This window comes from Clavelina lepadiformis, chromosome 1 (genome assembly GCF_947623445.1).
Source record: "Clavelina lepadiformis chromosome 1, kaClaLepa1.1, whole genome shotgun sequence".
NCBI classification, from domain to species: domain Eukaryota; kingdom Metazoa; phylum Chordata; class Ascidiacea; order Aplousobranchia; family Clavelinidae; genus Clavelina; species Clavelina lepadiformis.
Window position 1 is genome coordinate 14,683,309 of NC_135240.1, and position 16,210 is coordinate 14,699,518.

Here is a 16,210-nt window from a genome sequence, read left to right on the forward strand (position 1 = left end):
TCTTGAAATCGGTTGTAAGGATTTAGGTTGATAGTTTAGTTTAGTGTGAAGTCTCCAAGCTCGGTCATCTTGCGAAAATGGATTTTAACATAGGATAGGATTTTTGCTGGGAAAATGTAGCCTATAATGCCTACAGTCTAAAAATACTTGTCTAGTAATGGTAGGCCTGCAACTTGTACCTATTCCATAAATTACGCTTTAACAGTATGCTGCTGGAAGTATAGGTTAAAACAGTAAGAGGAAATTTTAATAGACGCTTTTTTGCGTGAGGGCAGGTTTTGAAGCAAATTAGTATGTGGCCATTTTTGCACTTAAAGCGAAGTAGGTCACACAGCCTATTGTTAATAATTATTTATCCAAATGTACCATATAATCGAACTCCAGTTAAACCCTAAACAACTAAAATCAAGTTAGCAGGCCCATTCTCCTAACTTAACTGCCTATCTTTAATAACGCGCTGCATGAGCGACTTGTGAAATACTCACTTCCCTTTGATGATAGATATGTTGATTATACTACAATCATTAACAAGTTCATGTTAACATCGTGACCAGGATGTTTTTTGTGTTTCTCGTAGTTAGCCAACGATCTGTTCAAGCCTACCAAGCTGCGGTATTTCACTGTAAGTAGGTATCCAGAAAGTGCGTTGCTAAGCGTGGTTTGAAAAGTGGTCACTAGTCGGGGTGACGAGTGGTTTTACAAGTCGAACACAATAACGACAAAACAGACATTTACAAGCACGTAATGTAAAGTTGGTAGTAGGACCGGGCTGTACTGTTCAGGTATCTTTAACAACGAGAGTGTCCAGTGTTTTTCAAGTTTGACTTGGGCGATCGCTAAGAAATGTTAGGAGACCGTCAGTTTTTGCAAAAGCATAAATTTTGAGAGACCATTTCGGTACCCGTTAACTCCTTAAAAAACAATAAAAGTGACTGTTTAACCGAAAATAGGTTTGTTGCTATGTTAAGATTTACGTTAACTTATCAAGAAATTGAGAAGCTCTAAAAATGGCTTCTAACGCACAATAGTTTCTGGTGAAATATTGACAGCATTTAACAACGGACAGCGTGACCTACTTTTGGTTAAACCGTTAACACACTATAACCCTGAAAGGCTGAAGGAGCTAAACAGACTGACATAGAAAACGGTGTTTTCCAACTAGGCCTATTTTCTTCGTTTCATGATTTTAGTGAGATACCACATAATCACTCTTATTTTGTAAACGTGTGAAATTACCTTACATTGTGCTTAAAGAAAACACTGCTTGGTAAATTGATTCTTTGAACGTTGACCACATCCAGAAAACAATTAAGTTAGAATTCTGAGTTGTGATAGATACTTAGGTTATTTTTACGTCAGTAAATCAGTTTGTTAGTTCATGATGGATTTCAAGTTTCATTCTTACAGAACTATAGTAAAATCAGAATTTTTCTGGTGAAAGGTTTGTGGCCTAAAAACATAAAATGTGTACCAACCATAATGTGCATTTCTTTAAAATGCAAGTGTTTACAATCAATTGTAAAATACAATATCTTCTTCGTTTTTAAATAGATGCTAAACTAAGTATTGAGGAAAAAACTACCGTAATTTTAAAATGTCTTGTGTACCAAGTATAAATGCTTACGTTGCAACTCATGCCTGTCATCTGGATGAAGCAGAAACCATGAAAAATCAGCAAGATTCATGCAGAGATAATCCCGAAACAGGTTAGTCAACTCATTTACATATGTTTAAAATGCACACTAATATTAGGGCAGCTGTTTATTTTACAAAAATCTAAACTTACTTTATTCTGTAGGCAAACGATCCTGGTTGGGTAGCATTATGGAGAAGTTTACATTCGTTGGACATGATGGGTAAAAGCTTATTAGTTAAAGTTCCCACTTAACTTCACTGTAATTAAACTCTTGTTCTATTATTTTATTTCGCCACAAACTGCGAGAAGTGCTTAAGGGCATCCGCAGAATATTTTGAAATGGTACGCACTAACTTGTTTTGTACTAGCAATGGTACGTTTCATGGTATATACATCAACCTGTCCAGGGGCGGTGGGGCTTTTGAAAGCTTGGTTTGAAATTCTGGCGATTGTCAACCCCGAGCGCAACAATTTTGCCACTTCACGTCTCAAAATACACCTCGAAACAAAACATATTCTCAAATTCATACGAACAGCTGCCTTGCAATTTACAGTGAAATGCCGCATAAAACAATTTTTAACGCCATATAACCCACCTATTTTTTTGATAAATGAAGCTGGTGTTGCGTTGGGCCTGTAGTTGTTTCAATGTTACATTTTGCTTGTTAAATAACCATTTGCTTTATCAAACTCCCTGCTTGTACATGGCCTTTGTCGTTTGCTACACAGAAGAGTAAGTGCCATTTCAGACAGTGTTTTTATACTAATGAATCGCTAACAGATGCCACAAAATAATAACAGTGGTAGGGATGTGCAAAATATAATAATTTACTATTCCAGAATAATTTGGAACAACTTTGTTTGAATCCAGAATTTCGAATAGTTTTAAACCAATAACGATTAAACTTGTTTTTCACAAATATCTGATATGACACGTTGTTATATGAAATTTCTTCTGGATCAAACCTGGAAGATGTTCAAGCGCCCAGACCTGAAATACTTCCTTCAGCACCACCGTCTTTAACTTCATAAGTATCAGCGTCAAGACAATATTGAAGTAAAAGTGGTACAGATATTGATGCCTTATGTGGAACAAGTTTCCGTGCTGAGCCTAGATTTGAGAAATAGCCTTTTTCATTTTTAAGGCATAAGTAACAATCTTGAAAGTGGTCTTTAGGTTTCCCTCATCTCATATGAACAGCAAAAAAACATTGCTGATGTTCTTTTGTTCAGCCAATTACTCAAACCTCTTGAAGAAAAAGTACATGTTTGATAAGGAGCCTATTGCTCCGTTGCAGTTTTCTCAGATCTACTCAACTACCACAAACATAACAAAACGTCTGGGCTATTTTTATGTATATATATACACTACACAGCAATCAAACTAATGCACACATAGCTCTGAAAAAACTGATTGCTACTTCCACGTTCCTATGAAACAATGCTACAAACAACAAAAACTAACGAAAATCGAAGACCTTTAGCAGATCACATACGCCTTTAACTATTAAATAAATAACTTTTTTATAGTAAATGCATGCTTTTTATCAGATATTTCTTATCATTGTCAGTTCAGCCACATATGGAATGCCTTGTGAAATGTCAAAGCTGAATTACAATGCTTGGTAAAGTCCGTATTTCCCAAGTTATTGTAGGTCAAATTTTAAAACAGAAAAATAAGAATATCTCATATACCTGACGTGCTACAAAAAAAATGACAGTTTTTGTGGAACACATACAGCCATCTCTGATTAAAATTTGCTGTTGACGATGTTGTTGCTGTTTGTGTTCTTTATGTTCAACACAAAGTAAGAGTGATTTTGTTTGATACGAAGATGTTTTAATTAGTGGCGTAGACTATTTAAGATTGCGTTGGAGAGGAGCCGGGCAAAAAGTTTGTCCTAAAATCCCTACGTTTCTTTCACCTCGCCCAAAATGTGCGGACAAAAACTGTCTTTTTTACGCTTGAAAAACGCTTTATAACGACTCAAAATAAAAATTTTGATGTCGTTTACGAGCTAATTTTGTTTTCCTACAATGTGGGTGTCTATGGCGTGGTTGAGAACTCTTAGTCGAGTTGTTTTTATAACTATTGCGGGCTCAAAAGTTACAAGCCTGTAACGGAAATTTAACTTTCCCCCATCATTATGTTATCGAAAACAATTTTATATTCTCTATTGTTTGTAGTGTATCGCTTCAATCACAAGAAGAAATTAAACGCACTGAAACCACTGCAACAAATGATAATGGAAATATCTTATCCCGAGTTCGCCATCTCTCAGAATCCAGTAATGATGGTCGCTCATCACCGGTATCGAGCATAGATTCACACAACCGATCAAGACATTCATCTAATAATAATCCGGAAAGATAATGTGACAATGGAATTGTAAACTTGAGTAAATATTTGTGAAATAGGGTGGTCAGTGTTACGTTTTGCTTTGTGTTTCTTGTATAGTTTCCTTTGATACATTCTTTGTTTTTATGTCATGCTTCGTTGATAATTTTACGCTCTTTACAATATAATTAAACATATAGGCAAACTCCAGGTATTGATTAACTGTTTGCAATGCATGTAGTTTGCACATTCACTGACCAAAAGTTGCTGCTAAACCACCTTGCTACATTTGTAGCACTTTTGTTTTCCTTTTGCTATGTCCCATTAAGTTGGTTGTACAATAAATAAAGCATAAAAAGTATTATTACTCTGCTTGTATTGAAAAAGGAATGCATGAACTTGAAGCCACACAAAGTAAGGTATATAATACGTTAATCATATTCTAAATATTGCTTATGATAGAACAAAAGGTAGGCTTCAGACTGCAAAACTTCAGTTTTGCTGGCCTTGAGTATAGTCGAGTCGTTGCACTGAAACCATTGATCGCGATGCTGTCTCACATACACCGAGTAATGGCCGCTTTGCAATGAACCCAAATGGTTGACAACTGCAAACAGGGAGTATCTACAAAATAAGCGATTATTACAGTACAAGAAACCATGTAGTTGCAAATGTGACGATGAAAGCAGGCAAGTTTAAAATGAAACATGAAATGCCGACTTCAGTTTCAGAGTGTACATCTATCCTTCATTAGGGCAAATTTGAACAAGATAAAATGCTAAGGCAAAACAGAGTCTTGTTTTGTTCTTCATGGATTAAATTAATTCTAAATTTGCTCTAATGAAGGAGCGATGTACACTCCAAAACTACAGTAAGTATTTCATGTAAAAAATAAATATTTTATTGTAAAAATCATTGTAATTGTAGCTACATGGCATCTGTTGTCCACTTAAACTGTTCCAAAGTGTACTAATTAACAAGAAAGCAAAAAATCTCCAATACGTTCATATTCGAGTCTAAGTAAGTACTTATTTTCCCGCAAAGCTTCATCAAAAGAAGTTTCATCGCGAGTATTAACGCTTCTACGCGACGCCATAAACGGACTCAAGTCCAAATCCATAGGAAAAGATATATACGTTGGTATTTTTCGGCGAGCCTGGAAAGTAAATGTAGCTTCCCATGTCGATTATAGTTGTGACACAATGATATCATATGCAAGTACTACACCTCTTTCGAATAACTGGCTAGTTGTGGCTGGTAATTCAACATGACGTAAGTCACATGTGAAACTCGATAGCAAAGAACTGTATCAAATTCGTAGCATTTGGCAGAACTAATGGACAAATACGCTTTTAGAATACGGTAATACTTTTAATAAAGTCATTGAAAAGATGCGTTCTTACGCAACTGTTGTTAGCAAGAAGAGAGGTCATCATAAGATGAAGCTTTCTAATGTTACAGCAAAACACGAGAACTTACGTTTAAAGCAAACTTGTGTTTTGATAAATTAAGAAACTAGCAATATGTAAAAAAGTTTTATTATAATAAATGTGCTTGAAACTTAGTGTCAGATAAAATAAAATATTGAATACGCAATAAATGGCTGAAGACATCTGCAAAGTTACAGCCACAATGTCCATTCCTTTGTTCTTGATAAAAGTTACATAGCCAAAAAAGCGCATACTGGGACCATAAGTGGGCGCTATAAGTGCGGTCTTCGTTAAGCATAGGATAGGCTTACCAAGGCCTTTTTTGGTCAAAAATTTGCAACGTCTACAAATCTATTGCATGAAAGTAACCATATTTAGTTTACAGAGTTAGTCTTATGCTAATTTGTATTGCTTGTTTCCCTTTGTTTGTCCAATGCTAAGTAAAAAAGCGTTTGCCCACAACAGTGTTATCCACACATGTACTCACATAACTTAAACAAAAATAATATGTGGCAAAAATAATAATACACGCGATGTTATTAACACAGAAATCATGTACTTAAACTTCCTACTTGCTAGCATTATGCAAGTACCGGTAAATAAAAAAGGACAAAGGCTATAATGGTTGAAAGTTAGTAATGACTAATGAACTTCCAAATAAAATATAAAAACACACATCTGACTTTCCTATGGATAAAAACTTTATGAAAACACTGGTTAAGGTACTACAGCACCCAACCCAAAGTTCGTTATAACAACTGAGAGTATTGAAATCATTTATTTATTTTTCTGGTTCAATTTAGGGACATCTTTGAAATTAATGTAACGCGACTTTCACAAAAGCAGAGCGATTGGCTGGAGCCACGTGTTTAGTCATGATGTTCTACTCTGTTGCAATTCCTTACGACTCAAGCACTTACTACTGAAGTTATCATTATTTTTTTGCTTTTACTTTCACACTGCTTTTGCACTAGGTAGAACAAAGGTCCTTAACGCTTTGCCCAGGAGTAAAACAAGGGCAATACTGTAGAACCTGTCAATAGTCAGTGTTAAAGAACAGTAACCAAACTTTTAGCTGGTTTTGCTTAGATTAGATTCATGGCTTAAGATTTAACAAAAACACTTACCTTGTTAGTATGCTCAAAGCGCTTTAAATGGAAACAACATACAATTGGAAGTTTATTTAAGGTAAGCTGCTTAGTAGATTCTTGGTAACTGTGACAACGACTACATTTAATTTTTGCAGCACTTCCCAGATGCTCTGGTCTTGTAAATCTGATGACCAAAAGAAATAACAAGCAACCAGGCCAAGCTCATACAATTCAATGAATTTACAATGGCATGAAAATATAACATTACAATAATGTTGAAAATGATAGTAGCTTTTATCCTTTTAAAAATTAATTAATTCCGCTTCAAGAGGGATTTTAAACTAATTAAGCCTTACAATGCTTTTGTCTATTAGCGCCTTGCTAAGCAGAGCTGGTCTGTTGCAAATAGGATTGAAACATAGAACATAGCTTTGTACTGATTTAATGAAATGATGAATGTAAACTGCTTACCTGTTCAAGCAATCTTTGAGGGACATGGGCCTTTGCTCTGACCCATTTATCTGATTACCGCCACTAACTTGTGAGACCATCCCTGGCGCAGACGTCTGTGTAGGTGACATGCAGTGCCAAGGGCTTGACATTGAACCTGAAACAAAGGATTAGCAAGACAACTTGACAGGTGCAATATTTTCTTAACGTTTTCATGCAAAATTGAACTAAAAATCTCTAAACTGCAATATTTAACGTTTACTCTATTTAACGACAATAACAATTCTAACACACATGATACTTCATAAAATAATCCTTTATATTAAATATTACTTTAACGTGTAGTTTATGAAGATTATAATTCTTTGCAATACTATAATTACAGTAATATTAAATATCATGTGTAATGCATTTATAGTGTTACCTGGTAAGTCAAGAGAAATATCCCAAAACGGGTCAATCGTAGTGGATACACCTCCACATCTTTGGCATGTTACATCAGACTGCCAACCACCAGTGAATATCTGGTCTATAATGCAGTCACAGGGATTTCCACTGCTGCTGCTGTCATCATCATTGACATCAGGCTCATTTACTGATTCATGCAAATTGTTTATTATGAGGTTCTCTGATGAGCTTCGAGACAGAGATGGACGACCACTGATGAGTTTGTTATTATCATTTGTTGACTCACTGTGAAAGTAAGTAATATTTATAGTCATGTGGAAATATTTTCTAACATAGTATCCGAACAATCAAAATAACACCAAAAACCTTGAACTTAAGTGTTGATGGAGTAAGTCAAGAGCTGCAATTAAGAATTCATGAGCATCCTGTTGTTCATAGCCAGCTAAATGGCGAGCGTTGGTCCATACAAGGTGTAGCAGTTTAAATGGCACATATGCTGTACGCTCACCAGCATAAAATTTCTACATTAATTCATTACACGTTATACCCAGATAACCCAACCTATTTCTAACTCAATTCATCCGACAACTTCAAATGTTGCAAACTATATACATCAACAGGTCGCTAGTTTGTTTAGAACCAGAGTAAAATACCTACCTGAAAAAGATGAGTCATTTCACAAACTAAACACCTCTCTTTGTCGCATTCATGTCTCTCAGCAAGAAAATAGTCCCTTAGCATAGGTGTATGAACAAATGCCTGTTTATAAAATTAAATAAATAAACAGTAAAATAGACAAAATATTGACGTAAGAATATACTGACATATTGCTTACGATATTTGAAACCTTAAGCTTTAAATCTAGACAAGCACCTGTAATATACAGTTCATAAAACAAGTGTTTCCTAAATTGACTAGTCCACGCAATCCAACATAACTGTCTGCAGCAATTTTACGTCGCTTTGGGTTGAGACGAAGATATTCAAGTTCCATGCCTTTTAAAATATATCAGTATACAATCCAGGTTACACTGCATCAAACTGAGACAACATAATAGAATGAAATTTTCGATTATAAGCATATGGTACTCATTTTGAAAGGAACTGATGGTTGGAGATACTGGTAACTTGACTTTTTGTTTTTAAGTTTGCGTGAGGGCACAGCTAGTTTTCAAAGACGGACGTCACAATATTAGCAAGATTAACACAAATTTATTAATCATTGCATAAAAAGTTTGAGTTTTCTTTGCAATTATGAAAGATAAAACAAGACAGAATAGAATACAATGGAAAAGTCACCGTGTGCATTTCAAACATAAATTAAAATCGAAACATTTACATCTTAACAAAGCACTGAGAAACAGTTTTCATGTATACCATAAAATTTGCAATAGCCACTTTCAATCTTGGCTTCATTCGAGTGCAGTAATGTTAACATTACTGTAATAATCCTCATTTGCCACCTTTCTTTCAGTGAAATGCAAAGCTCACCAATTATAGAATGCATGTAGATAGGATGTTTATTTGTTTTAATACAACTGAAACATGGTTCAGCAATTGGTAAAGCTAAAAAAAAGGTAACAATGTGGCCAGGTCAGGGCATATTGCAATCATGAATTTAAGTACACTGTTGAAAGACAAGCTTAAACTCGCATCACTACTTGTTCTCATTATTCCTTTTTGAACAAAACAAACTCCTGCACAATTTAAGTTTCACTACCAATTTGGTCTAGATTATGTTTTTGCTAAAAATCTAAAGCTGTTTAGCATTGCCAGTGCTGCCAAAATTCTTCGAGTCTAATATTTTGAAATACTGTACTGCATTTTTAAGCGACATTTACCCTAAACATTTTTATAGGTTTTTTCTCGTTATTTCTGGCACAACAGAGCTTGCGTAATAGTTTAACAAAAACTAGTTCAGACATTTTGACAATTTTTTTCACAAGATTTTCATCTACGGACTATGGTAATATATTTTTCTAAGGAAGCATTCTTAACTGCATGCAGAATGATGTGGCAATGTCATAAAAAAATAAATACAGGTAACTAAGGTCAGCTTAAATACTTAAATATGCCTTCTCATACATTCTCAATATGTATCAACAGTCACATACTTTGAGACCGACAAGTGTCTGTTAAACTCGACAAGTGTATATACTGTATTTAAACATTTTAATTCAACAAAAATCCCAATTCACTGCAATCTTTCAAAACATAATTTCCAAGGGATTTCTGGCACAACATTCTTTCATCTGACTCACTCTTATATAGTGATATGGTAGCAGGTTAACAACAGACAAACAACAGCTTTTGTTACCTTTTATACAACAACGAATAGCAGTTGTCATCATAATCTACTTGAAAAACATAAGCTATAAATATATGTAAAATTTAGTGATCGCACGTGCAACTGATTATGATAACTAAAGTTGACAACCCTGTATGCTCCATAGTTCTTGATGTTGATATACTAAAATATGAGTTGGCGCTTTATACAAACCCAGTGTAGCGTAGAATTTAAGACAATAAAATCAAGTGAGTTCATTTACAGTTGATGTATTACCAAGATAAATCAAATCAAGCCCATTCCTTGTTGCAGCAGGATGGTCTTCTGCTCATTACGTTCACAAAGTTTTAAACAAATTGAAACGACAACAATTTTGAAAAAATTTGCTCAGGGAGAGCGGCTGACCCACTGTTTCCCAACTAGAAACACTCCATGTTTGGGACTAATCTATAAAGTGAAACTTATCAATTCATCAAACCCTAAGTTGGTTATAAGCCAAAGTTCCCTGTAACTATCATAGACTGACAGCAATAAAACTATCTCCAAAGTTGGGACAAAATCCTGTCAATTTTATGCACATCACATTCAAAATTAGCACAACCAAAAACAAAACATATGATACAAATTGCAAACAAAAGAGAAAAGTTGCTTACAATTTATTACTGTTTCTTGCAAATTAAATCGATCTATTATAAAATTTTTCTTTAAAAATAATTGAAAGTTAACAATATAAATAGAAAGCATTTACCTGTAGGTTCCCAATAGGGCAGTGTGGGTAGCAAACTTTCACACCACCCATTGAATCTGCAAACCTTCTTCCACTCTTTCTGAAATATTATCATATCATCATTATCAGACAAAAGCTAGCAATACAAACAATTTCCATAATTGGATATCAATGTCATCTGGTTAATACACTGTTGATCAACCCAAATTATGACTTCAGCTATTTTTAAACGTTTAAGATGCAAACCATTTTTTTCCTGAATGGTTGGTGTTACATCCATCACCAAATATTCACATAGCCTATCTCTTATACATATGCAAAATTTTTGTGTTTAATTGCATTTACTTTATTGCAAGTCAAAGTGAAACATGTACCGTGAAGAAAAGCAAGGAGTTATAAGCAGAATGAAACAACAAAGAGCTCTATCAGTAGTGAGACATTTAACCAGTATATATTATACAAGTCATGCAAAACAAAAGTATTGGGTTTTCACTAATTATGCACTACATAATAAACCTTATACAACCTACTTTTAATAATTAATTAGTAAAAGCAACAATGGGACGGGTATTCGGAAAAATAGGTATCACGTATGGGTCTGCCAGGTATGTGCAGAAGACCCAGAAATCGTATGCCACAGACCCCACTTTTTGTTTCAAGAGTTAAACTTTTCCAAGGAGCATTTTTAACTTGCAATGAAACATCCGAAAATATTAAATATGTTCAGCTTTCAAGCTCTGCGATTGCAATACGTTCATAAAAAGTATACTATACATGCACCCTGGTTTTCATTAATTTATTTAGCTATAACTAACTGATATTTTGGCTGATTGTGATCAATCTGCATGCTAGAATTTGGAATGCATGGCCTTCTTCGCTTTGCAGTGTGTGAGATCTGAATTAGCTGCCTTTTTATTGTGAACACCAAGCAAACTCAATGCATTCGTTACAAAAAAAAATTTTGTAAAAAGGTATGGTAGTAGAATCAGGTTTCACAATTACCAGTAATACAACTTTTCAATAAACTGTTTTTTTTTTCATATATTGTTACCAACATTTGGCTAGTTATTAAGAAACATGTTATGCAAGTGATCGCGTCACGTGTGTTGTTTAGCATGCTGTTACAAATAACAGTGTAGGCACGCCTTTAGCTTTGCGATTAAGACCAATTTATAACAGCCAACTCATTCAATGCTGTTGCTAGTCTTCAAAAAATGAAACATTGTAAGTGCAATAAACAACATACTGTTTTACTTATGCCCTTAACAGGTTAAGGCTTAACTGCATTTGTAGTGTTTACAACGATTGTTTTTTTTATCTGACGTCACTTCATACCTGCGATGTTTATCAATCACAAAATGCAGAAAAGCTCCACAGTTATCTGTGTTTGCAATATGCTTTTCCACAAAAACAACACATCAAAGTCGTGAATTAGAAAATCCCTATATTCCGAAACCTAGGTCTTGAAGTTTGGCAGACCCAAAGAATTTCAAAATTCGATACAGAGCTATGTAGGGAAATAACTATGTTATGGAAAATGAAGTTATGGTCAAAATTTGTTTTTGCTTGTCACAAAGTATTCATCTTTAACAACCTGTGCTATTTCTTCAACTTCTTTATCATAAACATTTTCATGGCAGAGGAAACAGTAAGTCTGCCCATAACTTAAATCCATGGCAAGAAAATGGCCGCTGTCCTGTGCATGTCGATGAATATGTTTACTGCAAAAGCATAGCATTACGACAACTGCAAGTCTTAAGTAAGCATTTATGAACCATCCATTTATCCACATAAACTACTTAAATTAGACTCTGTATGTCAAATTTTATATATTTACAGTTACACTTTACAAATTATGTTTTATGTAAAAAACATATGAATCTTACTTTTCATAGCAGCCAAAATATATGCAATGCAAACAGGTATGCAAACGTCCAGAATACGTGTGGCAAACACGACAAACACATGATCTTGCTCTCACCTGAATAAAGAAAATAGCTAATGTACTTGCAGCTGATAACCTGAAAAGAATCTAATACTAATCCAAACTGCGCAATGTAAATTGAAAATGAACACAGCTACAGTAGTGCAAATCGCTGTCTAGCCAATAAATGGTATAATCATTTCATACACATGAAATAATAATAACAGCTAGCCTAGTGCTATCAAAGAGACAGGGTCCACTCCCAACATCTGGCCACATAGAAAAATGCTAAAATGTAGTAAAAAACCTAGTAAAATGCTTTCCCCCAGCTGTTATAACGGTTCTAGGTCGATTCAACCCGCAGACGATTCAACCCAGGACCACTCAGCCCAGGACGATTCAACCCACGGACTATTCAACCCACGGACAATTAAACCCAGGACCTTCCAACCCACGGACCTTTAAACCCACGGATGATTCAACCCATGGACGATTCAACCCAGGACCATTCAACCCACCGACGAATCAACTGACTGACGAACAGAGGATTCTTGTGGCAGTGTGGACTTGTAACCAGTGGTATAGGTGTATTATATTGCTGTACTGGCATTGCATAATCTAGCATGGTTAGGCTATCCAAGATGTAATGGGTGGTCATTGTATTCTGTCTCAGTAGGCTAGTCTGTATGGGCTAATGAAAGCATTTCAATTCTGATATAGAGTACTATAACAAACGCCTGATAGCAAACTGCGTAGACGTATTTGTAAACGGGTTAAATAGTCCATGGGTTTAAAGGTCCGTAGGTTGAATTGTCCGTAGGTTGAATCGTCGGCGGGTTGAATCGTCCGTGAGTTGAATCGTTCTAGGTTGAAAGGTCCTGGGTTGAACTGTCCTGGGTTGAATCGTCTGTGGGTTGAATTGTCCGAGCACCGTTGTAACGTCTCTATTCACCTTGTCGGCTCTGACAAGTGAGCCAATGTGATGCAATAGACACTGTAGGTTGTGTGAGTATGCTTTGAAAACAAGCATTGAGTGGTTTATGTGTTACTTTTGTGTTTTTTTGCGTTATTTCCGATGTTCATATACATTACATGATTAACAACCATGCACACTGAGCTTATTTGAGTAATGTGGAGACCAAAAGTAGATTCGCCGTTTACTGAATCCTCCGCTTATAGGATCCATATCTCCTGGACCGGAGGTGGATCTTATAATCGGCGACTACTGTATAATCTAAAGGAGACCTTGTTTACTTGTTACCTTAAAATTGTCATTGTCATTAACAATGGTCATACAATAATAATGATCAATACCTACCAGGTAACATACCAGGCGTTACCGATAATGACTAACTTGCCTGTCTAGCTTCATGAGTGCTGCAATGCACAAGCCACTTCTGGGTAATTAGAAAAGGCTCCAAACCATGATCCTCTTTAAATGTTGCTATGTGTGAGCAGGCTACATTGTTGGACATCGCAATTGTAAACACAGGTCCACCAGACCATCAGTCGACAAAAATCTACTGATCTATTTTAGTATCTATAAATGTAAAATCACAGGTGACAAATTCTTTTCTATTTTCCTGTAGTCTGATTATATAATTTACAACTGTGTGGCTCACCCTTACAGTTGTAAATTATAGTGGGGCAGAATATAGATTCGCCCCATTGGTTTTGATCTTCAGTTGACCTGTGTAACTTCTTAGAAATTAAAATTTCTTACTTTTTTTGCTATCAGCGTCCATGTTTTACCCTAACTGCAATAGAAAACGGTTTTCGAAATCACCTGAACTGTCATAAAGGGGGCTGGGCTAATAAATACAATTAAAGATAATTAGCACATTGAAATGCAAAGGCAAGAGAAGGAGAAAAAAAGCCAAATGAAACGAGAAAAAGAGAGACAGTAACACTTGCTTATATTGAGAATACTCGAGAGAAGGGATAGCGCAAGATAAAAAAGAGATAATAGGTGCGAAAGCAAAGAGGGCAACATGAGACAGACAACTAGAAGTGATGCAAGAAAGCCTGAAGTGTGAAACAAGATAAGAAAAGAAACTAGAAAGCGTAACACGAGGAGGATTTCTGAAAATGCCTCAAGTATGACATAATAAAGCAACTCTCACACATTATAAGCAATGTCTACTTCTGTAAATAAACTTCGAAATGTCTAGTTTAACCAATTCAAATTTTCGATGAATAACAATGCATAAAGCTATCAATTTGTTCACCCTTCGATAACTGAAGCGTCGCAATAACCGGTGATGTTAAAAACATTACAGAAATACTTTTGGCGATATTTGAAAATTTGTCAACAGCTTTTAAACGGCATCAATAAAAAATTTTGTATGGTTGTAGTATCTACTTCTGATTAATAAAACTAAACTAAACTTCTGATTTTCTACTGTTTTGGCTCTTGGTACTGGTTCTATGCATCAACTGAAAAGGATAGGACACGTCAGATTTTACCAACATAATGTCACTCAATCCGTTGGCAACCTATTTAGCAAAAAAGGCTGCAAAAAGCTTTTTGCACAGTAACTTGGTGATTGCCAAGTTCTCAGATACGTAGGCAAAGATAGTCTTTTATGGATCACTGTTGTGAACAAATACTATGAAAGTTGTTTTGAATAAACCAAGGGTTTGGGACTATAAAATTGTTTACTTTTCAAGGGCTTAGTGATAATCAGCAAGTGTCGTATTTCTAGCTCCAAAACAATTCATAAAATAGTTGCATTAGTTTTGATTTCACCCGAAGCGTAGAAAATAGTAACCAGGTTTGAATATGTCAGGTATTGTATATATATCACATCCAAAGGAAACAGTGGGAGCAACATTTCATATATATTGTAAATAGTATGTCCGTAAACTTTAAGGCTTTTAAAATTTTGTAGCTTACCCCTTTCACCAGGTGTTTTTATCCATGATAGTAGTGTTACCGTTTAAATTCATATTAAGGTCGTGCAGGTTGATGGGGTTTGGATTCTCCTTTTAGACAAGGGGAAGGAAGCAATGCGGTGGCGTGGTGGTTAACTTGACTGCCGAGTATGGCATTTTTTGCAGAGATCTCAGGGGTGCAGAAGCAAGACTGAAGGTTCTGTGAGCGGTATTCAGTGACTGTCTGACTGAATAGGATGATACCGTTCACTGCCAAACAGTGATCTCCTGCCAAATGATGCGCTAGAAAATGGTGGTAATGGACACTGATACAGCGTTTCCATTAAAAATACATAGTTTATTTTGGATTGCTATTAGGATACGAATCATTTGTCACAGACCTGTAAGCAAATTATGACCAATGGTTGGTGTTGTATAGTTATAACTTGTAGTTGAACAGGTCAAACAGCTGGTCTATCGATTGATGAGTCTCTAATATCGTGCACACTTTTGCACTTTTGACAACCAAAAGTTTGAGTGTTCATGCTGCATTATTATTCTTGTCTGATTACAGACATTTCCTTAGCAGTCACTTCAGTTTAAATTGTTTGTAAGTTGAATGCCTATGCAAGGTCAATCGTTTACTACACAATTGGTTCAGTATTGAATCCTATACAACTGTCGCTAGATGCTGTGTAATTTTCATGTCTTCAATAAGCACAATTGTTCACTTTGATTTTTCTTGATAACATTGATTCTACTGTAGCGGCCGTTGGGTGCTTCTTCGTTGGTCGCTGGTTGGCGCCCTCGGAATACTCTCGCACGTGGTGATTTCCACACTGCGCGTCCGTTTTTCCACCCCATTCTTTCCTGCACTGCTTCCGCACAAGACAGGAGTTCGATTAAAGCGTTGAACTAAGAAGATCGTGTTTTTTTCTTTTCAATATATGAGCGAAGCTAACAGACAACTGAAGCAGCAGCCTTCTGAGTCAGCAACGGAATAACATAACACCAGCATACTACTTCGCCATACTACATTGGTTAAA

At 35.6% G+C, this 16,210-nt stretch overlaps 2 protein-coding genes across 3 annotated transcripts; one reads left to right on the top strand and one right to left on the bottom strand.

The window, feature by feature from the left end:
* Window positions 1-1,524: 1,524 nt before the first annotated feature.
* On the top strand, window positions 1,525-4,335 carry LOC143470274 (uncharacterized). Its single transcript, XM_076968339.1, has 3 exons — window positions 1,525-1,706; window positions 1,799-1,856; window positions 3,824-4,335. Exons 1-3 carry the CDS (start codon window positions 1,595-1,597, stop codon window positions 4,008-4,010), a joined length of 357 nt encoding a protein of 118 aa, XP_076824454.1. The 5' UTR covers window positions 1,525-1,594; the 3' UTR covers window positions 4,011-4,335.
* LOC143470159 (ubiquitin carboxyl-terminal hydrolase 22-like) lies at window positions 4,334-15,447 on the bottom strand. Of its 2 annotated transcripts, XM_076968137.1 has the most exons (13): window positions 15,185-15,447; window positions 13,649-13,786; window positions 12,253-12,347; window positions 11,961-12,087; window positions 10,388-10,466; window positions 8,227-8,348; window positions 8,011-8,112; window positions 7,720-7,874; window positions 7,370-7,638; window positions 6,967-7,102; window positions 6,532-6,679; window positions 5,003-5,130; window positions 4,334-4,598 (listed from the first exon to the last, which is right to left on the bottom strand). In XM_076968137.1, the coding sequence occupies exons 2-13, from the start codon at window positions 13,763-13,765 to the stop codon at window positions 4,406-4,408; spliced, it is 1,671 nt and encodes a 556-aa protein (XP_076824252.1). In that variant the 5' UTR covers window positions 13,766-13,786; window positions 15,185-15,447; the 3' UTR covers window positions 4,334-4,405. The 2 variants fall into 2 exon arrangements, with proteins under 2 accessions (XP_076824252.1, XP_076824336.1); XM_076968221.1 differs by lacking the exon at window positions 15,185-15,447 and having other exon boundaries at window positions 12,253-12,387; window positions 13,649-13,796.
* Between the last annotated feature and the right edge of the window lie 763 nt (window positions 15,448-16,210).